The sequence below is a fragment of the Bubalus kerabau genome, chromosome 2 (genome assembly GCF_029407905.1).
Source record: "Bubalus kerabau isolate K-KA32 ecotype Philippines breed swamp buffalo chromosome 2, PCC_UOA_SB_1v2, whole genome shotgun sequence".
NCBI lineage: Eukaryota > Metazoa > Chordata > Mammalia > Artiodactyla > Bovidae > Bubalus > Bubalus kerabau.
In genome coordinates, this window is record NC_073625.1 from 91,715,922 (window position 1) to 91,741,530 (window position 25,609).

The following is a 25,609-nucleotide window of genomic DNA, read 5'->3' on the forward strand; positions in this document are numbered from 1 at the left end:
TTTCGTGTGAAATGTAGGATATTCAACAGTATTTCTGGGCTTTATGCACTGGATTCCACAGCTGGACAACCAAAATATCTCTACTGTGCTTAGCTGCTCAGTGTCTTGACTCTCTGCAACCCCAAGGACTGTAACCCACGAAGCTCCTCTGTCCGTGGGGATTCTCTAGGCAAGAATACTAAGGTCGGGTACCAGGCCCTCCTCCAGGGGATCTTCCCAACCCAACCCAGGGATTTAACCCAGGTCTCCTGCATTGCAGGCATATTCTTTACCATCTGTGCCACCAGGGAAGTCCAAGAATACTGGAGTGGATAGCCAATCCCTTCTCCAGGGGAACTTTCTGACCCAGGAATCGAACCAGGGTCTCCTGCACTGCAGGAGGATTCTTCTCCATCTGAGCTACCCGGGAAGCCCAAAAATGTCTCTGCTGCTGCTGCTGCTAAGTTGCTTCAGTTGTGTCCGACTCAGTGTGACCCCATAGATGGCAGCCCACCAGGCTCCGCCGTCCCTGGGATTCTCCAGGCAAGAACACTGGAGTGGGTTGCCATTTCCTTCTCCAATGCATGAAAGTGAAAAGTGAAAGCGAAGCCGCTCAGTCATGTCTGACTCTTCGCGACCCCATGGACTGCAGCCTACCAGGCTCCACCGTGGGATTTTCCAGGCAAGAGTACCGGAGTGGGTTTCCATTGCCTTCTCCGAAAAATGTCTCTAGACACTGCCAAATATCCCAGAGTGGGAAGAAGGGGAAAGTGAAAGTGAAGTCGCTCAGTCATGTCTGACTCTTTGCGACCCCATGGACTATAGCCTACCAGGCTTCTCCGACCGTGGGATTCTCCAGGCAAGAATATTGGAGTCTGGAGTCGGTTGCCAGAAGAAGGGGAGGGGGGAGATAAATTTTCCTCTGTTGAAAACTACTGATCTAATCTGTTCTCTCAAAGTTCTTTAAGGATGCAAATTTTGTAATTTCCTCCCGGAGTTTACATCACTGACATAAAGATCATTTTCTTCTTTTCAGTTAACATGGGCACAAAACACTTCTTTTTTGATGATCTTAAAGACAATTATAAAGTCATGCCTTTCACAAAGACCATGGAAGCAAATCAATTTTCAGTCTGTATCATGGAAGCATACAATCGATTCCTAGAGCTAATGATTTTCAGGAGTGATTTGAACCGCTAGGAACAGGCATCACAAGTGCCATTTCCTCGCCTTAGCTATCCGTCAAGTGTGCATTCTCTGTTTCTGTGCACGGGAAGCTGCACAACATGTCTATACAACAGAAATGTTTAATACCATTGTTCAATTAGTGTAGCAGGGCATAACAAGAAGGGACTTTTTCTGGAATAACTAGAAAACTAAACAGATTCAGCATAATTTTATGATAAATCCTTTTTTAGATTTCTAAATCTCATCAACATTTCTTTTCTGCTTCTTTTGTAGTCAGAACTTTGGTTTAGAACTGTGATTGCTGGCACAGGAAAAAAAACCTTCAGATTACAATTTTTAAAATTTATTTTTTAATTGAAGGAAAATTACAATGTTGTGTTTTCTGCTGTACAATGATGCAAATCAGCTATAATTACACATATATCCCCTCCCTCTTGAGTCCAAACATTGATGAGCTCTAGTTTTGTTATTTTCAGCATGTAACAAAGGAAGGTTTTTCTTTAATGTAAGATTATAAGATTTATCTTCAATGTTCTTCTTTTTTAGTGTCATCTTCTCCTTCAGGATGATTTTTGCTAATCCTTTCCTTCTTGTGTAATATCCTATGCTCTTGGTAATTCCTTAGCTAACTAGGACTATGTATTTATTTATTTAAAAAATTATTTATTTTAACCTCCACATCCTAGATTTTCAGGCAATGCTCTGAACTGCTTTGTTTTAGCTCTTTATGCATGCTGTTAGGCATGCATATTAAACTAATTACAATAAATTACAATTACATTAAACTAAATTAGACTGTTAATGAAGAAAAATGGTTAACTTCCTTCCCAAGAGGTATTTGTATTCTCTACACATCGCTAATTCCTTACAGAGGCATGTGTGCATGTGCTCGGTCGTCTCCCACTCTTTGCAACCCCATAGACTGTAGCCCACCAGGCTCCTCTGTCCATGGGATTTTCCAGGCAAGAATACCAGAGTGGGCTGCCATTTCCTCCTCCAGGGGATCTTCCCAACCCAGGGAATGAACCCATGTCTCTTGCATCTACGGCATTGGCAGGTAGATTCTTTACCCACTGCACCACCTGGGAATATCGTATTTCTAAATATGGGACTTCAGACATAAGAGAAATTGGTTGAAGGGAAAGATACTTGAATGGAGACTCTTTATGACTTCTATCAAGCCATGAGTATTCACCTACACTATGCATGTACTACCAGCCTTGGCAACAGCAGAGTAAAAATGCCATGAGAGCATGGCCTCAAACCCAGGAAATTCCTTTTCCTCTCTGATTCTTCTGTATCTTTTTTCAACACAGTTGGTTCCTTTCATTCTTGGCAAGCTAAGTCTTGGTTTTGACAAACCGTTTTTATGTCCCGGGGAAGTATGTATATCACTAGTTTTTATTTCTCTCATTATTCACATCATGTATTCTCAGAACAAAAGCTATTAATTTCTTGATGTCCTGTGTTGGGATCTGCTGGAATGAGGATATTATTTTTAGGATTTGCCCCTCACACAGTATGACTTTTCTGAATGACAGTGATAAATAACTTCAGGACAGTTTATTTCTCCCTCATTGGTATAAAGAAATGTTATGCTCATTTTTCATTAAAAAAAAAACCAGTAAATCTAAAATGTTATTTGTGAACATAGTCTAAGATGGTACATTTGATGGATTTATTGGACATTTTCAAACATATTGCCTATTAGTCTCTTCAATGTGCCAGAAATTTGCCATGCATTAAAGATAGGTGTTTCCCTAGAAATAAGCTTTAAAAGGCATTTTCTATTTGCATAGAATTTTCTCCACTAAAATCACACTTAATCCTGAAGCCTTGGTGATTTGTATCAGAATTAAAAAAAAGCAAACAACAAAGCAAACCAAATGTTTAATTCTCTAAATTAGAGAAAACAAAATACTGAATTGATATTAAGGTAGCAGGTGGAAATTTGCAAAACCAAAACAAAAAAATTGGAAATAGATACTATCAAAACTAAGAACTAAAATACCTCCCAGTTCAAAAATGACAGCAGTAGTCTGGGAAAAAATTCTGTTCATTTTCAGTCTCCTTCACAAATTCTGATTTTTGTATTTTGATGAACAGATTAGGGGCTGAATAAGTAAGAAATCAGTCAGCTCCTTCCTTTTCTTTTCCTTCTAAACAAATCTTTGCCAGGCACAGGGCTAAATACATAGGCTCTGGGCAGAGAACTGGTGAGTGCAAGAGTCCTGAGCTCTGGTTCTAAACACAGGTTCACTGAGGGAATTTATTTTGGAATCCTCTTGGCTTTAGCACAGCATTTAGAGGATGTGGAGTTGAGTCTAAGGATTTATAGCTAATCAGGAGGTGATCAAGTCTGATGTACAAATTAAAGAAAGGAAGCCTAGAATCGCTCGTCTACATTCTTGTAAATAACTCACCATAAGACTAACAGATATGAATATTTTTACAGTACAAATGTAAGGACTGCACAAAATCACAAAGATCTACTGGCAAATATATTTACATCTTAATAAAATGGTGATGCCAGAGAAGGCAATGGCACCCCACTCCAGTACTCTTTCCTGGAAAATCCCAGGGATGGAGGAGCCTGGTAGGTTGCAGTCCATGGGGTCGCTAAAAGTCGACTTCACTTTCACTTTTCACTTTCCTGCATTGGAGAAGGAAATGGCAACCCATTCCAGTGTTCATGACTGGAGAATCCCAGGGATGGGGGAGCATGGTGGGCTGCCGTCTATGGGGTCGCACAGAGTCGGACACGACTGAAGTGGCTTAGCAGCAGCAAAATGGTGATGCATCAATTCTGAAAAATTTTCTAAAATTATAAGAATAATAGTCCTCTGATTAATCCTCTCTATTCACTCAAGGCTTTGATCCCCTTTCTGCCAGGAAATTCTCAAATTATAGCTAAGGAGAACTTAAGAGTCTGTCTTTTAAAACTGTTACAGTCTGATTGCGTCACATCAAATAAGTGAATAGGTGAAACCTCTAGTTAGGGAGGAGAAATTAAGTCTGAGGTCACTGCATGGGTAAGATACCATGTCTGTGTAAATCACCATCATGTCTCCTCCCCTGCCACTTGTAGTTCTGGCATCAAATAATCTTTACTAAATATTTGCTGAAGAAACGTTGTTAAACAGGGGCTTGGACCTGTTTCAAACTCGTAGTATGTGAAGATTCGATTATAACAAGTGCTAAAGTTCTTAGCTAGTTCAAGGAGAATATTCTACATTTTAAAGTCTTATTCAGTTTCTACTACATCCTGCCTTATTCCTCCATATTTATCAGTGGCCCAGGACATTTACCAGAGACACATTTTCCAGACTTTAGAGGTTCTCAAATTGTGATTTCCAGATCAGCAGCATCAGTATCACCTGGGTACTAGGCAGAAATGCAAATTCTCAGGTGTCACCCCAGAAACAACTGAATCACTGGTCTGAATTCTCTCTATAGCAGAGGATCTCAACCTTGATGAAGCATGGTGAGTCCCAGCAGTGTAACAAATCCATCAGAGCTTCTCATGTTTCATCAGCGATGAGATCCTCTGCTACAGAGAGAATTCAGACCAATGTGATACTCAAATGCAGCAACTAGCTTAGCCCACTGGCCACTCCAACTATTTCCTGGGGGCCCTTTAAAGGAGTTTTGCTGTTTTTTCCCCCCAAAATTGTTGTTTTATGTTTTTTAAACACTAAAATCATATCAGGTTTTATTTGTGTGTGTGTGTGTGTGTGTAAGTCAAATGAGTTGTGTCCAACTCTTTGCAACCCTATGGACTGTAGCCCACCTATGGGGCTCCTCTGTCCATGGGATTCTCCAGGCAAATATATTAGAGTGAGTTGCCATGCCCTTCACCAGGGGGTCTTCCCGACCCAGGGATCAAACCTGCATCTTTTACATCTCCTGCATTGACAAGCAGGTTCTTTACCAATAGTGCCACCTGGGAAACCCTCAGGTTCTTTCTAGAAGTAGGAAACAGTATCGATCTCAAGTAAATAGTAATTCAAACAAACCTGACCTTTACCTCAGTTCCCACTGAAAATATCTAGCAGTCCCTTGATAGTATAGTATGATAAGAATAATTTACTATATAAATGTGTATATTTTGGATAATTGGATCAATATTCACTCTTCCTTCAAAAATATAAAGTAACTATTTCCCTATAGAATGTTATTTATTTGAATACCTCCAACACTCCATCCTGTCTACTCTCTACGTCTTTTTCCAATTTTTTCATTATGGTGAAAGATACATAAAAATCCTAACCATTTTTCATTATGGTGAAAGATACATAAAAATCCTAACCATTTGTGAACCTATACAGTTTTTGTTGAACCTGTACAGTTCAACAGTATTAAATACATTTGCAATGTTGTACAACTATCACCACCATCCATGTCCAGCACTCCCCTTATCTTGTAACACTGAATCTCTTCACCATTAAACATTAATTCCTCATTCTTCTCCTCCTCCAGTCTCTGGAAGCCACCATTCTACTCTCTGTCTCTATGAATCTCTCTACTCTAGGTATCTCAAATAAGGTATCTCAAATAACAGTCTTTTGTGTTTTGTGACTTCTTATCACTTAGCATCATGTTCTCAAGGTCCATTTATACTATAGTAAATGTCAGAATTTCCTTCCCTTTTAAAACTGAATAATTATCCATGGTGTGTATGTGTGTATATACACACATATATACACACAAATATGTATAGACACACATATATGTGTGTGTATATATATATAGACACACATACATACATACACACACCACATTTTGCTTATCCATTCATCTGTTGATGGACACTTGCGTTGTTTCCACATTTTAGCTATTGTGAATAATGCTGCTGTGAATATGAATGTACAAATATCTCTTTAAGACTGCTCCCAATCCTTTTGGTTATATAACCAGAAGTGAAATTGCTGGGTCAGGTAGTTTGATCCTTGATGCTCAGATGGTAAAGCCTGCAATGTGGGAGACCTAGGTTCATGTTGGATCCCTGGACCAGAAAGAGCCCCTGGAGAAAGGAATGACTACCCACTCCACGATTCTTGCCTGGAGAATTCTATGGACAGAGAAGCCTGGCGGGTTACTGTCCATGGGGTCTCAAAGAGTCAGACAAAACTGAGCAACTAACACTTTCACTTTCTTTCATGGTAATTTTATTTTTAATTTTTTGAGGAATGGACATATCGTTTTCCACAGCAGTTGTACAGTCTTTTATTCCCATTCACATGCACATGCTTGTCTCTTTCTCTTCCCTTTGAGATCTCCAAAGCGCTCACTGGCTAGATCCCTTGGACATCCTAGGAATATCAGTGCTAATATTGTCACTGCAATATTCACATATAAATCTTGGCCGCTTACCTAACTGTGTCTTGATTGCCTCTGAAATCTCGAACATTATGGAAGTGGGAAGTTTTACGGTGGTTTCATTAAGGCCTGGGATAACAAGGTGCACTGCAAGAAAACAGATGTAATAAAAGAAAATGCATCCTGAAACAAAGCTCAGAGCATTGGAACCATGACGCTTAGAGCTTATTTTGCTTAGTCAATTTCAACCCAAAGTTTAAAAATCTAGGAAAAAATATGACAGTAAATTTTAAACATAATCTTTTTTCATATTCAGAACTGAACAACCAAAATAATGTGACTTAATCCACAGACTTAAAAATTGTAGAATGGCTCCTTAAGATTAAAAACACCGCTACTAATAATAACTTATAAGAGAGTTCTTCAATATGACAAAGACTCTCTCACAATAGCAACAGGTAGGCAGGTAGGAGGGGAGCCAATAGGTACAGGCTGGAGTTGTTTCCCTAACACTGCTGGATCCTAGCCTGGAATGGACACAAGCCAGGATGCTAAACAATGAAAGGAAATGAACCAACATCGATTTAGCAGACCTGCACACAGTGTAAAATTCTATAACAGCCTTGTTATCAAAACAAGAGCCTGATTTGTTTAATGTAGATGTAGATTTCAAGGCAGACTCACCCAGTATTGTTCCTCCATAGGGGGTCTTATCTGGAGATTTAGTTGAGGCCCTGTGTGTAACATTCTGAATCACTGTTGAAAGACCAAAAGATAATAGTGTGAATGGAAAAAAAAAAAAAAAAAAATACAGTCAAGAAGCAGAATGAAGCTAATAACGTAAAGTCATCTGCACTGGAGAAATCTGATCCTTTTTTAATTAATAGAAAGGAACTCACTGGGCTGGCTACACAACCAACGAAAGAGCTAGAAGGCACATCCTAACACCTATGCCTTTAAGTAAAGAAAGTGTTCCATTCTAATTAGCTTAAAATTTCCTTTCTCAGCTCCACTCCCTGCAGCCTACCCAAGTTAAATAACTTGCACAAATGAGGCAATGACACACTCAGTAAATAAAATGAATTAGAAAATGTATATCCTCAAAGCAAAGACGCTATGGATAAGTCCAATACTAACTGGCCCCATTTTGAAAATACACTTGAGGCACTGTGTTTTCTTAAAAATGAATTAGTATTTTAAGTGCCCAATCTCTTCCACCACAAAACTTTCTGGAAATAATTGAGTCTTAAATAATTTGAAAAGTTGAAAGTCAAAACAAAAATGACTAGATGCTGAAATAAGACATAACTCTTGAGACCTGGATTTCTTTACAGTTCTTAAAGTGAGCTCTAAATCACAGTTATCATTTCATTAATCCAAAATATCCTATTAATGACTTCCTACATCTAAATGATCTTAATCCTGAAGAAAGCCACATATATTTAATTGTTTTTTTTTTTAAATTTAACACTTGTTAGGGTTGTTCTTTCCCCAGATGTTCAACCAATATGCCTTGCCAAGACCTGGCCTATTTGTAGAGTCAAAATTATCTGTTAACTTCTAATTTACTAGGCAATTATTTTTCAAAAAAATAAGCATAAATATTTTTTAAAAAAATATGTGCTATGTTTAATTATCTCAGTTTAAAAAGCATATTAAAATAGTTCTAAGCATATATCCAGAGCAGACATGCAAATTACCTTGCTTGATGATTGTCACTGGGATTAGCTTTCTTGGGACATATGCTGGCTGAAAAGAGAAAGAGATACAGCTTTTGAGTTATGAGTTAACTTAAAAAATAATTTTAATACTGGAAGTAGTCCTTTCTTGCCTTATGTGAAGCTCTCCATGACACTGGTTTAACGGTTGCTGGAAAGATCTTTAGCACATATATCTGCCTCTGTTTTATTGCATTCATTTATTTTTTCCCCATAAATGTCCAAAGATTTGACAGAAGCAGTTCCTTCAAAATTCCCATTAGTTTAGTTTACTTAGAAACTGCAATGGAAAGAAGTGAAATCCTCTGGATTGAATCCTAGTGTATTTTCACTTAATTTGAACCAGTGAACCAGTCAAATTCTGTCTTTATATTCCCTCTCAAAAAAAGATTTTAAGCTATACATTCTTTTAAAACCAATCAGAATAGCATTGAAACATGTATATTATCATCTGTAAAATAGATGACCAGTGCAGGTTCCATGCCTAAAGCAGGGCATCCAAAGCCAGTTCTCTGGGACAACCCAGAGGGACGGGGTGGGGAGAGAGGAGGGAGGGGGTTCAGGATGGGGGAGACACATGTATACCTGCGGCGATTCATGGTGATGTATGGCAAAAACCATCACCATGCTGTAAAGTAATAATCTTCCAATTAAACAAATAAATAAATTTTAAAAACCAATCAACCAACCCTACAGTTGTTACAGGATGTCCCACTGCTGCTTCAGACACACAACCACTGTGAACTCCTGATGCTAAGCTTTTCCTTGCCCAGGAAGGTAGAGCTGGGACTCAGATCCAGACATTCCCACTTCCAAAGCCTGCAGTTTTAACAACTGTGTATGTATTTATGCCCAGAGGACCTCAAAATTGGAAGGGCAGGTCTCAGAGGACTGTGACTTCTCCCTTCTTCCAAATTCCCTCAGATGTCCCACAGTAAGTTTGGATGTCATGGAGAGAGCGACTTGAACTAGGGGCACATTTAGTGTTAACCTCACAGTGGAGTCCTCACTGGGGATAGTGAGCCAAGGATAAGACAGCCAAGAGAGAGGCATGAAACAGGATAAAAGAACAGCAGGAAATATACAGAGCAGAATTAGACTGAGCTAAAGGGGTAAGTCGGAGAAGGCAATGGCAATCCACTCCAGTACTCTTGCCTGGAAAATCCCATGGACAGAGGAGCCTGGTAGGCTGCAGTCCATGGGGTTGTGAAGAGTCGGACATGACTGAGCGACATCACTTTCACTTTTCACTTTCATACATTGGAGAAGGAAATGGCAACCCACTCCAGTGTTCTTGCCTGGAGAATCCCAAGGACGGCGGAGCCTGGTAGGCTGCCATCTGTGGGGCCGCACAGAGTCAGACACGACTGAAGCGACTTAGTAGTAGTAGTAAAGGGGTAAGTAAGCATGACATTGATTTTCTGAAGCTTGGTTTAACCTGGATGCATGGTATAGATATTCCCGGTACTAGACCTGCTGACAATCCAGGATGTAGTGAATGAGATACTTAACCACACAGGTGTTTAAAGTTGTGAGCAAAGAAGATTTGTTCACATGCTCCCATTCTGATAAACAATATACCCATAACAAAGAAGGGCCACAATACCATGCTTACTGTTGGCTATTTTTCTTCTTGTATTAAAGTCCTTACATTTAAAAAACACAGAAAATAAAAGTTTACTAATTATTTTCAAAAGAAGCATCTTTATTTCTTGCATTGTATTTGGACCCAGTGCTGTAGGGCAAATGCTTGCATTGCCCCACAAACTTGTATGTTGAAACTTAATCCCCAGTGTGATGGCATTTGGAGGTGGGGCCTTTGGAAGTAAATAACTCACGTGGGTGGAGACCCGATGAATGGGATTAGTGCTCTTATGAAAGAGAACCCGGAGAACTCCCTCCACCCTTCTGCCATGTGAGATAGTTGTGAGCCAGAAGTGAGCTCTCCCCAGACATTAAATCTGCCAGTGCCTTAACACTGACTTCCCAGGCTCCATAACTGTGAGAACTCATTTATTGTTTAAGCCATCCACCCAGTCTGCGGTATTTTTGTTATAGCAGCCCTGATGAACTAAGACATCCAGTAATTTCCCACTTAGCAATCTAGCCTAAGGAAGTAGTAGAAGAGAGAATCATCATTTTGTATAACAGTGTTTATTACCACAATGTGAAACAATCTCATCATTCCAAAGCAGAGGTTTTGTTAAATAAATTATGGTTAAAATTTCTGACATTTATTTAACAAAGTGGGAAGTATGTATAGTATAAATGTAAAGGATACAAATTTATATTTATATTATAACCTAATTGTATAACAACATGTGTATAGACAAAAGACCAAAAGGAAATATATCATAGTCATTTTTTAAATGGTAGTAATTTCTTATAATCTGATATTTTATTTTATGTACCTTTCTATATTTTCCAAGTTCTTTACAGGGGTGAATTACATTTATAACTAGGAAAAGCTATTATAACAGCAGTCTGTTACGCTTCTGTAGTGCATGGCTCATACACTATTGGTCAAAAGAGGAATGATGTAAATATAATTTATTCACAACTTTGCCCAAGCAAGGGAAGAGGAACAGCAGGAACACAAGTATAGCCATCAGAAGGAAATAAAAAAAAAAATAGTTCAACTTTGATGTCATACTGGCAGAGAACCTCTTGGTTTATCATAAGAAAATTAAATAAGTGCACTTGCCCAGAGGATCCTTCTTCCCCAGGCCCAGGACCCTGTCTTGATGTGTCCACCTTACCTTCACCTGTCCTGCTTCAGTGAAGGGGTTGCCATCCATAGTCTCTATCATTCCTGAGCATTTAAATCCTTGCTGCGGCAAACTCCAGTCTCATGGGAGATTTTTGCCAGGGGAGCCACAGTATTGTTCCAGGTGCTACTAATATTTTTTGAGAGTTGTGGCTACAGTTCCAAAGATTTTTGAATGGCTGGTCCTCTTTTTGCCCCACGAGTCTTGCCGTTTAGTGTATGTTTTGCAGAGTGTGAAGTGTTCAGAGACACATCACATTATAGCAGAAACACCTATGTGCTGCTGTGTCGGTGGCATTATCCCAGAATGTATTTCCTTTGCTGTGGATGATTTATTTCAAAGAAGTTTTTGACAAAAAGAGATAGAAAATATTTCATTCTTGACATAATGGAACACAGTCTCTGTTTGGGTTCTTATCTGAGTACAGACTAGTCTTCTATTAAGATGATGACAAGACCATATCTGTGCCGCCAGAAAATAAGGAAATCATTTAGTTGCAGAATCCAATTCTTTCTAGATCTTATAATTATTCTCTTGCCTAATTAGCAATCCAAAGATGCACCAAGTCTAATGAGCAAGTACTAACTCCCTCTAAGAAGGTTTTTTTTAATTGAAATATAGTTAATTTTACAGTGTTGTGTTAGTTTCAGGTGTACAGTAAAGTGACTCACATTATAAGAATATATATATAAACACATTTTTTTCAGGTTCTTTTCCTCTATAGATTATTATATATTACTATATATATTATATTTCCTGTGCTAGAGGAATAGGAATTATTAATATATTTCCCTGTGCTATAGAGGTTCTTGTTGGTTATCTATTTTATATAGTGGCATGTATATGTTAATGGCAAACTCTCTCTAATTTCTCTCTCCCCTCTCCTTTCCCCTTTGGTAACCATAAATTTGTGTTCTATGTCTGTAGGTCTATTTCTGTTTTGTGTATCATTTCATTTGTATCATTTTTTTTAGATTTCACATATAAGCGATATCAGATGATATTTGTCTGGCTTCCTGGGCTTCATGTGTGTGTGCTCAGTCGTGTCTAACTCTTTGCAACCCTATGGACTGCGGCCTTGCCAGGCTCCTTGAATTTTCCTGGCAAGAATACTGGAGTGGGTTGCCATTCCCTTCCCCAGGGGCTTTTCCCAACCCAGGAATGAACCTGGATCTCTTGCATTGCAGGCCGATTCTTTACCACTTGAGACACCAGGAAAGCCCTAAGGAAATTCACTTTTACCACTTTTCAGGGGACGTTGTAGCTGAGTATCCAGTTGGCGAGATTCAGTGGGAAGAGGATGCGGAAGTGGTAAAAGGCAATGTCCCTGATGGTCCATCCAGCTTCCTTTTCAGTCCTGGTTAGGGAAAACCCACTCAAATCTAGCAATGACCACAGCAGCAGTAACCAAACACCGTGGGGGACTTTAGATTCACTCTGCATTGCACTACCTTTCCCCTGATACTAGTTTTAAAAAATTAAAGTTAAGAAAAGAAATAGTAACACCAGGATGCTATTCTTTGCGAGTTACTCTTTACAGCTTTGTCCGTTTGGTGTTTTTGTGACATCAGCATATCCACTGTTGATTTAACTTTTTCATGAGGCCCCAGGGAGTCGCTAAGGGTTGCTCAAAATCAAATTTCAATGACTCAAGATCTAAACCACGTGAGAAGAATTTGGGCCTGTTACATCCTGGTTTTAATCCATTTTTAGGATGTCCCGATGAAAGTTATGAAAGATACTGACTCAGTCTAACAGCTGACTAAAGGTGACTCTAACATCCTTCTTGTGATAATTGCTGTATTTCTGGTCAGCTAGGGAGGAATCAGAAATCCACCTTTGGTGATACTGGTGGTGTAGATATGAAGTTTTAAAGTTTCTGCTTAGGTCAATGATTGCTAGGAATGGAAGGGCATCTATGTATTCACTGCACACAGTCTTTGGGTGTGCGGGGGAGAGATCAGACTATATTTCTCTTTATTTACTCATCTACTAACTGTTACACTTTAAAAACTGATACTACTTCTCTTTTTGCCAATGATAGACATGGCCTTTTTAAAAGACAGGCAGACCTCTGATGGAAAAAAATGGAAGGGCGAAAATAGATGTCTATTTTAGGGGAATTTTGATTCTCAGGAGATTTGGATTAATTCAGTAATTAAACTTAAAATTTTAAAATACCTGTTAATAAATGCTATATATTTCAGAAATTCATTGGTTAGTGAACTAGTCAGATGACTAAGTTTTTAAAAACTTATTTAATAATATATTAAAGTTAGCCATCATTCCTTTATATTTTTTATATAATAAAGCTTAATGAACTTATTTACAAAACAGTCTTACAGATATGGAAAAAAAAATCTCATGGTTATCAAAGAGGAAACACAAGGGGGAGGGATAAATCGGGAGCTTGGGATTAACACACACACACACTATTGTATATAATATAGATAACCAAGGTCGTACTGTGTAGCACAGGGAGCTCTATTCAATATTCTATAGTAACTTACATGAGAAAAGAATCTGAAAAAGAATGAATGAGTGTATATGTATAACTGAATCACTTTGCTGTACACCTGAAACTATTAATAGCACAGCATTGTAAATCAATAATAATCCAATAAAATAAAAAAAAAGACAGATAGTAGACATTAGATTTAACCTTGATAAAAACAGGGTTCTTGCTTCCCAATATGAAGAAAATAGCCCAATTATCATCTGTTTTTAGTACACGGATCGCAAGTGATACAACTTACATAGGAAGAATCAGGGCTTTGTTTTCTCTTTTCTCTCATTTTTCTAGAGATGGAGGCAGGGGTGATATTGAAAGTATTTAACAAGCAGTATAACAAAAGTACTAACAATTAGAAGAGACCCCTGCTAAGTGTCCTCTGGCACAAATCTACTGAGAGTTGCCTGCAGAACACATGCTTAGATACATGAGTTACAGTATATAATGTAACAAGATGTTTAAGGTGGGGCTGTATTTGGGAGTTCCCTGGTGGTACAGTAGTTAGGGCATGGTACTTTCAGTGCATGGCCCCAGGTTCAATCTCTGGTTGGAGAACTAAGAGCCTACAAGCCACATGGCACAGCTGGGAGGGCAGAAGTTAAGATGGGGCTGCATTTAATATTCAAATTTTAATCTGAATATTATTTATCTCTTAAAATGGATAGCCTCAAGTTCAAATTGTTTTTTCTATTACCAATCTCTTTTCAGAAGGTGTGAAGAAGTTTTTGCTGTGCTTAAGTTTTAGGTGTAAGCATGCATATATGAATAAAAACATTTTTCAACATGTCTTAAAACTCTAGAATTAATTTCATATCTTTTGAAATACTGCCTTCTTTCTGCGACCCTCCGGACTGCAGCCCTCCAGGCTGCTCTGTCCATGGGACTCTCTAGGCAAGAATATGGAGTGGTTTGTCATGCCCCCGTGCAGGGCATCTTCCTGACCCAGAGACTGAACCCTCCTCACTTATGTCTTCTGCACTGGCAGGTGGGTTCTTCACCAGTAGTGCCACCTGGGAAGCCCCAAATATATACCTCTATAAAGTATCAAACCAACTTTCAGAATCAATCCTAAGTGGTCACATGAGATGGTCAAAGGCTATCCCAAGTGGTTCTTTTACAACTTTCCCATGTTCCAGAGCTACCCAAAGGCACAGAGGGATGTTTGTGAAACATTTTTTGTGCTATCCAGACTATAGCAATGAAGAAAGCCTCACAGAGAATCCTTAAAATATCTTTTTAATTAGTTTGGGTTTTCCTTCGGAAATACCCAAGTGTTTCAAACCACAGCTCGTTAGAGCTGGCTAGAGTTGGGGGTACTCCGCCTCACAGCTTGAAGTGATCAAATATCTGGCTCTGTGTCATAGATGCAGGAAATTTCTTCCTGGACCTTCTTGTCATGGTTATTTATGATGTGGAAAAGATATAAAATTTCTTGGGAATAAAATGTCAATCATCTTTCCCAATCTTGCTGAGTAACTAACCCTAAATGAAATATTCTGCCAAAAGAAACCCAAATTATTAGTATATGATTGCTGTGAAGAAGGAATGAAAGAAACAACATCGAGTCTCATGTAAGCTAAAGCACGACAGCCAAGAGGGTGGGAGATAAGATGTGCTTCCTAGGAAACCATTCACAACAGTGAGGATTGTTCTAGAAGAGAATGGAAGAGCAGCTCTATTCCTTGTGACTGGATTTGAAAGCCAAAGCCAAAGGGACTTTGAAGTGAAGTGAGTTAGTCGCTCAGTCTTATCCAACTCTTTGTGACTCCATGGACTGTAGCCCACCAGGCTCCTCTGTCCATGGGATTTCCCAGGCAAGAATACTGGAGTGGGTTGCCATTCCCTTCTCCAGGGGATCTTCCCAAGCCAGGAATTGAAACCAGGTCTCCTGCATTGCAGGTGGATTTTTTTACCACTGAGCCACCACAGAAGGAATGTTAGCAATGGTCCCTTGAATGACAGAACTCAATACTTAGTACTAAGCTGAAAGTATTTGGGAAAAGTACATACCCTCAACAAAGCAGGACCTTACTGCATATAAGATAGCAAGATAAAACCCACATAGTTTAAATTATTACAAAATCAAACCACTAAAACTAAAAAAAAAAAAAACACAGAGAATAATTTATCTCATCTCTGAATAAGGAAGAGCTTACTAAAATATCAGGCAATTGAAGATATGACAATGGAAAGACAAATAACTTCATTAAGCAAATTAAGACTTGCCTATTTCACAAATTCCCATAAACAAAATTGATAACAAATGTGACAGTAATGTTTCTAGATGATATCACAAAGAGTCTTTGTTCTTTAGTGTCTTTAGACAATTCAATAAAAAAAAACAAAAGATGCCCAATAAACAAAGAACTGAAACTAAAGGTCGTTAAATGGAAAATACAAATGACTAATAAATAAATGAACTAAGTGCTGCTTCATCAGCAATCAGAAATAGAAATTTACAAGCCATTTTACATTATTACACTAGCCAAAAATTTAGTGATGGAAGTACATAATGTTGAGAATCAGGGTACTACATCAAGACAACTCTGATCCATTGCCAGCAAGATTGCAAATTGGTAAAAAAAAAAAAAAAAAAAAGTTGACCAGACATATTAGAGAGTTTAAAAATTGTTAAAAATCTAAATTACTAATTCCTGGTCTAAGTGTCTACATATCTACTTTAAGGAAGAAATCAGAAATGTGAACAGGATTCTAGACTGGAAAATGGCAGGCACATGAAATACACAGACACTGACTGCCCTGAACAGAGGCTGGGCGTGTTACAAACCAAACCAGTTGCTTCTTCATTTTGAAAAGGGCTGGCTCTTTTAAGTAGGAAATGTTAAAAATAGAGGAAAGATTTGAACAATGGCAGGATAAGGAGAGCATCTACTAACTCACTCTTGAAACATCTTATCGTGGAAAACAACTCATGGGACAGAAGATAATAAGAATAACCTCAAAATAAATGGAATACTGAAATACTAGGTTAACTATGTTGAATATCAGAATTTTAGAGCTTTAAACAAATTAAAGATAATTTGGTCTCACGCTTCTACCTCCATTTTCTGAGAAAGAAACTAATTCCTAAAATGTCAAATACCAGTACTTGATAGCTAGGCAGGTAATCCAGTTTCAGTACCTCATAAAAGGACCACTTCCTTATTTAAATAAAAGTATAACACAGACATTTTTAAAAGACTGTTCTTGAAAATAACATGGTACATACCACAGAGTGGACTTGGTCATAGGTACTTTGGATTTTCCCATTTACTTTGCTTTTACCTGACAAAAACAAAAAGAAAATGACATTCGTTTCATTCTTCTTTATCCTAAATCAATTCTTACTAGTCATTATGAAGACAGCTACAACTACTGCTGTAACTTGGGCATATTATTTTATTTACTATCATTTCAACACTGATCCTAATGATGTTTGAAACAAAGGATGAACAAGCCTCAGGCCCCAGAGTCTTTGCATGTTCATTTCCACTGGCCCAGCTGTTTCACTGAATATTCATACATGGCATTATTTTTTGGCTCAGTTAGTGTTCAGAGATTGATTTAAAACAAGACCAATGGCCAAATAAATTTGGAATGACTTGTTACTGTCAAATGTTAATCATTTTTCAAAGAAACACTCACTATAGAAGATACTGAATTATTAATGCTCAAATTGTTTACTTTTATATTTTCATAAATATAGAAAATGAGAATTAGCTCATATTACACAACTAATTTAAATAAAAATTTATAATTAGAAAAAAATAGTACAGAAAGCTCACTCAAAATTTCCAGTACTTACTTCCAACAATAGTCTTGTGATTAAAAATCTTACTCCAAATTCCGCCTTCTACATTGTCTTTCACTCCGAATTCATAGACTGTGTCAGGCTTTAGATTTTCCACAATTGTTTCAGTGGCTGGACAGAGCTGAAAAATCCATTTCTTTTCCTTATCCTTTTCTCTATAGCGAATTGTGTAGTATCTGTCAAATAACCAAAGCATGCTGTAAAACCACAGGGAGATTCAGAATGTATTTTGTTTCTTAATATATCACAGACCCCCATCTACTCTTAAGATTTAATATTGGCTTCTCTTAAGATTTTAATTTGCAAAGAACATGAAAAAATTGCTCAATGTATGCTTGAGCTTTTCATTTCTAACAGTGAGTTCAGGGACCAGGAAGGAGCATAAGCACGGTCTGACAGAATTCCAGCTCTCTCAGTTCTATTTGGAGAAGGAAATGGCAGCCCACTCCAGTATTCTTGCCTGAAGAATCAAATGGACAGAGGAGTCTGACAGGCTACAGTCCATAGGGTCACAGAGTAGGACAAGATGGAAGCAACTTAGCACATAACACACACAGTTCTATTATTTGCTACTTTGCAAAATGAAAGTTTGAGAACACTAAGCATTCATCTTTTTCTAAATGAATAGAAAAGAATACAGACTTATTTTTATAAATATCTAATATTATAGCTTTATAAATGTATGGGTTTGAGCTTTTAATCCCATGGAGGTATGTTAAAGGTAATACTGTTCAATTTTGTAAAAGAGGAACCTCAGACTCTTATGGAGAAGACAATGGCACCCCACTCCAGGTCTCTTGCCTGGAAAATACCATGGACGGAGGAGCCTGGTAGGCTGCAGTCCATGGGGTCGCTGAGGGTCGGACACCACTGAGCGACTTCACTTTCACTTTTCACTTTTCACTTTCCAGCATTGGAGAAGGAAATGGCAACCCACTCCAGTATTCTTGCCTGGAAAATCCCAGGGACAGGGGAGATCAGGACAGGGGGTATATTGCGCTTGGACACAGCAATAAGAAGGGCTATGTGTATCAATACCAATAGGTTTTATAAGCAGATTATGAAAAAGAAAATTACAAAATGATGCATGTTTTCAATTTTCTCTCAAAAATTTAGTATCTTTCTCCTACTCCTCAGCCCACAAAATTAAATGGACTAAGATTTACATCAATTACTTTTATTTAAAGCCCTAAAGTTTACCCAGGCTAAAATTGTTTATTGTATCCCCTCTAAGCACCACACACAAGTTCTTAATATGAAAAAAAAAAAAGAAAAATTACCCAGAATCTCTAGAAATAAGGGCCAGGACTGTCTACATAAATTGTGGAGCTCATCGCAAAATGAAAACATGAGGCCCGTTATTCAAGAATTATTAAGAGTTTTAAGACAGTGACAACAGAGCGTTAAGCCAAGTATGGGTCCTTCTAAGTGGGGAACCTGTGTACCTGTATGGGTTGCACACCCATGATGTCAGCAAGCGGGTTATAGTTTTGTAAGTACACAGAGCGGGTGTATCTGTACGTTCAGTTTGCTTTCTTACTAGTTAAAAACTACTGAAATGCTTGAAATCATTCACTAGCTTGCTTCTCCCTAGTAAAAGCAGCTCTCTGGACTCCATACCCCATTTCAAAGTCAAGACGACAGAACAAGTGGAGGAGGCAGTTCCAGCCAAAACACTAACTGCTACTGGGAACAAACGTTATACAGTACTAGTCCTCTGAGTCCTCCTGCGAGTTGAACCATCAACAGCAATTTATGAAACATATTTGTTGACAAGTATGTCATATGGAATTTCTGTCGCTTTTTTACCCCTGTCTTGGCTATTACAAGACTTCAGAGAAGGGCAGAGAAAACTAAAATTAGAGCAGATGGGCCCCCAAAGCTTTGCATCTCTAGTTTGGATACATTTCTCAGCTGCTTGCATGATCTGGTGGAGGTGGAGGCCAATGCTTACAGAATTACCAAAGGTAATCTGGGGATTCCAGGGTTCCCAGTAAATTTGATTTTATATCCTCTTCCTAGGAATAAAATCAGACAGAAATATTCTAAGACTACATTTAAAAAAAATCTGGCCTGTACATTTTTTTTCTATTTTGATCACAAAGCATTCTAAATAACCTCTCTTGTACCAAGTTTGGCAGAAAAAATAAAAGTGCAGGCAGCTAGGCCTTCTCCTTGGCTTCAGTTAGGTTCCCTCATCAATACTGGCTTAATTGGTAATTGAATAATATAGGCAAGTTCTAAATTTTAAAAGATCATAAACAAGGCTGCTGTTGCTAAGTCGCTTCAGTCGTGTCCGACTTTGTGTGACCCCATAGACAGCAGCCCACCAGGCACTCCGTCGCTGGGATTCTCCAGGCAAGAACACTGGAGTGGGTTGCCATTTCCTTCTCCAATGCATGAAAGTGAAAAGTGAAAGTGAAGTCACTCAGTATGTGTCAAGGCTACTTAGCTATAAAGTGGTGAAGCATATTTTCTTGATTTTAAAGCAAAATATAGGCCTTATGATGAAAATATACTGCACAACCTAGCATGGAGTAGGTACTCCGTATATGTTATGAACCTGTTAAGCAGGAAGTTAGGCATGAGCAACCAGCCCTGGCCTGGAAGAAAAGGATGCAAGCTGATCTCTAAACCCCACCCCAGACACACCCAGGAGAGCTCAGAGATACACTACAAAAATAACCACAGAGACTTTTCCAACTCCTGCAGATGCACCCTAGGCACACAGTGGATACAATTAACCACAGGGGCTTCTCCAACTCTGGCACATGCCCCCTTGATGCACAGCTCTGTCCTGAAGTAACCTTAGGCAACCAGGAGCCTATTAAGGGTTCATAAATATTCTATACATACAGACATCTGATGATAACAGACTGAATTATGGGAAAGACATGCACAATAGAGCCTGTTGTTATGTAACTTGCAATTGCCAATCAAAACTCTCATGTAGATGAATATGTGACAGCCCCATTTTGCATGTGCCCAGACATGCCCCTTTCCCTGATTGGCCTTGAGTGTATGCCCATTTGCATTTTCACAGGGCAGAGCCAAGAGGAGAAGACCCAAGTTAAAAGCCAAGCAGGATCATGGCCACTCCTTCAGTGTCAACCCACTCTCATGTCTTGGGAGTGTACTATCCACTGTCTATTTAAGAAAATATCTGTCTGCTTGAGCTGTAACAAGTCTGTTGTTTTGAAGCCCTGCTTCGATGAGACAGGAGCCGAGACAGGAACTAAGAAATCCTGCTTGCTTGAGCTGTAGTTTGTCATTCCAAATCTTTGTTATGATGAGACAAGAACTGAGGGAGAGAAATAAATTGTTGTGACAAAACAAATAGAATGGATACTTTGGTACTTGTAGGGTCATTTTATAATTAGAATATAGTTGCTTTAAATGGCCAATGACTCAATCACCAAAAAATACTGATTTAAGCCATTATATCTATAGTTGTATTTTGTAATATATCATTGCATAAGGCTTCACTTAGCAGATCTCAGCATTCTCATAGAGTCAATGCAAATAGAAGGAAAGTTCAAGAAATGTCTATGTGGTACATTTGCAGAGAGCTTACAGATATTTTTAAATTTATTTCTGTGTTTCTGTACAATAAATTCTGAAATTAGCAGAGCAAAAATTATTATAGAAGAAAGAGAGAGGCTGGGAAGTGTCTAAAGCCTGAGAATGACTGGCAGAGCCAGGAAAAGGGTTGTTTCCTGACCCATAAACTAACACCATGTGTACTACATTGGACTATCTTTCTACTGCAGGGCTTGCAAAAGGATATGCAAAGAGAAGGTAAAATGAATCCGCATGGAAGAGAATTTCAAGGAATCAGAAGTTCTTTTAGCATTACTTAAGGCTTCCATATAATCAGAGACTTCCCATTATTGTCTGAGAATATTCAGGATCAAAAGTTGACTGCACTTTTTTTCTGTGGTTAATCAAATTTGGTCACAAGTGCTTGGAGAGGCAACAAGTCTATTAAAGATAGAGGTAGCAGCCAGTGAATATCATCAGAGCAGACCTCTGGAAAGCCTGACTAGCAACTGGACATTAGAAACAAGGATATTTTACATCCCAAATAAGTGGTTAGGAACTTTTGAGGGTGGTGTTTGATTCAGCTGGCAATATTCTGTGCTTGAATCTCCCTAAGAGTCCAAAACTGACAATAGTCTTTATTATAACTTAAAAAATACCATAATTCCTCCAAATGTAATGGAGAAGGCAGACAGTGGCTTGGCTTGGATCTCTTTCAGCTGCAAGAGAGTAGCATGCCCTCAAGAGAGCCCCTTTGCCCACTTACACATCAATTTTCTACTTTGAAAAATGGGGGTTGGAGTAGACAATCATTGAATCCTTTCTGTTTCTAAAATTTTATTCTAGGTACAAATAAGACATTCTATTCTAATGAAATTCAGAGGCCGAACTCAGGCTAGACACGCCAGAGGTAGAAATATCATAAATAAAATTTATGATGTAACTGGCATTGAGTTCTACTAAGTGAAGAAATTGCATAATGTCAAAATAAGTCTAGTCGTTTTACAAACTAGTCTGGATTGATACACATGGTTGGTCATTTTAGGACTTTCTATACTTTTTTTTTTTAGCAATTCTTTTATCTCTATGTGATTAATCACTATATTTCCTACAACATTTACTACTTTTTTTTTTTTTTGCTCTCTTCACACCAAAGGACACGTCCTGATGCCCCATCGTCAACACCCTTACTGCCAGTCTTAGACTCTGACTGCTGATATAAAATCTGCTCTCACCCTCTTTCTCTCAAAATCTCTCTCTCTCCTCCTTCACTCTCTTTTATCCCTCTCCAATTTTAGGGTTCTCCCTTCTAAAAATAACTGTCTTGGTAATTTTATTCCATTTTATTATTCCATCCACTCTGCATCCTTTCTCCTGATTCTTCAAGATTTTCTCTGAGTCAAAAAGTTGTTCAACTATTTTCCATTGTATCAAAGCTAGACTAAAACTAATATTTACTTCTTATTCCTGTCATTACCTTTTAACACAAATGTCTCCAAAGTAATCTATTTTTTTTTTCTGGTTTTTTTTTGTTTTTGTTTTTTTTACTGCTCATAATGCCCAAATCTCTTTGCAATCTTGTGTCTGACCTGTTAGTGTAATAAAACCTCATGATCAAATTCAATGATTTAATCATCTGTGAGTTTCACAACTACCTTAAAATCTACTCATCATTCTCAAATGTGCTCCTATTCCTGTTGTCTTCACATTCCTTCTTGCCTGTGTCCACTCTGTTTTCAAGTCCAGTTATGTTTCCCTGTGTGATCTCTCTCATACTTATCTTGTCTCTACTCCTGAATAGTACTTACAGGCCCAGTCCAGGTCCTTACTATCTCTGGACTCTTGGAGTAATTTTCAAACTGGAAACCATTTCCAAAATCTCTTTATCACTTACTGCTTTCTGATGTAAGTTCAACAAAAGAAAGACATCTCTAGTTATTTTAGTGCTATCTAAAATGGAACAGTTTACCTGAAGTGGCAATTATCACATAATATAAGGTAACTAAACACACACACACACACACACAAGAAGATTAACAGCAAATGCAGTATCATTTTTTGCAACCTCTTATGCAAGAATTTTTTACCTGATTCTATCCATGCCTTCTAGGGTAGGCTGTGGTGTGGCCCAACAGACAGCATCTTTCTAAGAGTTGTGTCTCTGTATCCCCCACTGGCCCCCACCTTGGTCTACCTGCAATCTCCTCTCTCTGAGGTCCTCGCCCTTGATGTCTGGACAGTCCACCTACTATATGGACAAGGACCTTCATCTCTGACTCCTGCCCACAGCCTGTGCCTCCCCTGGCCCACTCCACACATTTAACATGTGTAATCTCATTTAATTCTGACATCTCTATGAGATATTACTATTATTACTCCCATTATACAGATTTCAGAGAAAGTTCAAGGATTGAAGGGACTGGCTAGATGATTTTTAAAGCTAGTTTTGGACCTTCTACTTGCCTATTTGTTTGTACATTTGTTGAGAATTACCTCTGTAAAGTGTGATTCTATGTTGTGTGTGGTGGGAGACAAATACGACACCAGGCATTAATTCAAATATGAGCTCACAGAATAGGGAGGGCAGCAGATGTACATCTGAACACAACTAAAGGAGGCAGGATGAAAAGCAGAGCATCTGAGGGTGGTTGGGTATGGCACTCTGCAGCCTGAACTTATAAAATGGTCACATTGCAAATCCCATCCCAGTGGGAGACTGAAAGCATGACATCCTACCCAGATCCATGGAAAGCACAAGACTAAATCTAAGCCTCATGTCAGGAGAATGACTCACAGATTCCTTGAGACAGATTCTTAGGGAAATTTTGTGATTTTTTTCTTTAACCAGGTAGTGGGAACCTGGGGGAGATTCTTAGACAGGTAAATAAACTTGAGCAGTAATTAAGGAAGCTAGATTTATCAGCAGTGGAAGAATTAGAGAAAAACTGGAGGGAGGAATCTCAACTTGCTATAATCCAGATGAGATAATCAGGCTTCCTAGGTGGCGCTAGTGGTAAAAAATCTGCCTGCCAATGCAGGAGAATCCCATGGACAAAGGAGCCTGGTGGGCTACCGTCCATGGGGTTGCAAAAAGTCAGACACGACTGAGTGATTTAGCAGCAGCAGATGCAATAACAAAGGAGTGAATGATGGAAGAAATACAATGGAGCAGGGGAAAATAAACAGATCAAAGTTATATTTCTACAAAATAATTGATGAGACTAGACTCCTTATAGGATATGGGTATCAAGGAAAGTGTAAATAATATTCAAAACTCAATTTTCAAACTTAAGAAGAGGGAAGTTAAAGTGATAGAAGAGGAGATTTTTTTAGTAGTAGCAGTTCAGTTCAGTTCAGTCGCTCAATCGTGTCCGACTCTCTGCGACCCCATGAATCGCAGCATGTCAGGCCTTCCTGTCCATCACCAACTCCCAGAGTTCACCCAGACTCACGTCCATTGAGTCAGTGATGCCATCCAGCCATCTCATCCGTGGGGTCGCAGAGTTGGACACGACTGAGCGACTAAACTGAACTGAACCACATGATTTGCAAGTATATCAAAATTTGAGTATCACTGTTCTATATAGACATGATCATTCAAGACATGGCTTACAGCTGAGATAAGGAGGATACATAGGTGAGATATCCAAGGATAGATCTTTATTCCATATTTGAGAGCCAGGATAACAAGCAAAAGAGAAGAGAAAGGGAGTAAGAGTAAAATCTAAATAAAATTTCAGAGGAAGAAAGAGTTCAAGAATGGGAGGATGGCCAAAAATTCCACAAAGAGATTTAAAAGAATAAGAACTGAGAAAAAATAAAACTATGGGATCTAGCAATTAATTGATCACTGATGATCACCTAGAGAAGTTTCAGTGGAACGGAAAGAGGGTGGGAGCCAGTGAAAAGGAATGAAGACTGTGAATGTGGTTGAGAAATCAAGAATCTGAGAGCACATTAATCTGAGAAATTCTGGAATTAAGAAGAGAAACTGAAAAGTAGCCTGGCAGCTATAACAGGGTCAACAGAAAATATGTTGTTTGGGGGTAGGGAAATCTTGAGCATGTTTGTAAGCAAGAGGCAGGGCACAAATATCAGTGAAGAGGAAAACGCAGAACAGCAAAGAATATGGAAGGAACAGAATGATGAGCATGTTCTGAAGGCAGAAACATGCTCCTTGGTAAGAACAGAAGAGATTAAAAGCTAAATCTAGGATGAAGAAAAAGTGAGCCAATGGCAGACTACCTACATTTTCTTCAGTATTACAGAAACCAGGATGGACTGGAACATGAAAAGAGTCAGAGTTTGTAGCCCAGATGCTATTCCCAGGATTCAGGGTAAGGTGCCTAGACTGAAATTGTTGACATGGAAATAGAAATGGAAAAGTAGGAGATAAAGACACTAATATGGGGACTTATCAAAGGCAAAACCAGCGTAACCCAGAGCCTTAATACCTATAGGAAATGAGGAATGTTAAAATTTATGGAGTTTCATCTTAGGGAGAGTAAAAGAATTATGATAGTTCAGAAAATAAAAAGGGAATTGATATTTCATGAGAAAAGTACAAATTCAATTTTGTCCTAAGTTTGAAGTAATAGTAAGGCATAAAAGTGAAAATGCTGACATTTCACTATTTATTCATTCAGTATATATTTACTGAAGGCCTAATATATACCCAATGCTGGCTTGCTGCTGCTGCTAAGTCGCTCAGTCGTGTCTGACTCTGTGCGACCCCATAGACGGCAGCTCCCCGTCCCTGGGATTCTCCAGGCAA

The 25,609-nt window shown here is 38.5% G+C and overlaps 1 protein-coding gene across 19 annotated transcripts in view; it reads right to left on the bottom strand.

Moving 5' to 3' along the window:
* Positions 1–25,609, bottom strand: part of ABI3BP (ABI family member 3 binding protein) — a 298,503-nt gene that overhangs the window by 148,034 nt on the left and 124,860 nt on the right. For all 19 annotated transcript variants that reach the window (XM_055567939.1, XM_055567955.1, XM_055567954.1 and 16 more), the window contains exons 5-9: positions 17,290–17,471; positions 16,714–16,769; positions 8,187–8,235; positions 7,171–7,242; positions 6,541–6,633 (exon numbers count right to left, since the gene is read on the bottom strand). In XM_055567939.1, coding sequence (XP_055423914.1) covers positions 6,541–6,633; positions 7,171–7,242; positions 8,187–8,235; positions 16,714–16,769; positions 17,290–17,471 — 452 coding nt within the window. The remainder of the gene's footprint in view (positions 1–6,540; positions 6,634–7,170; positions 7,243–8,186; positions 8,236–16,713; positions 16,770–17,289; positions 17,472–25,609) is intronic.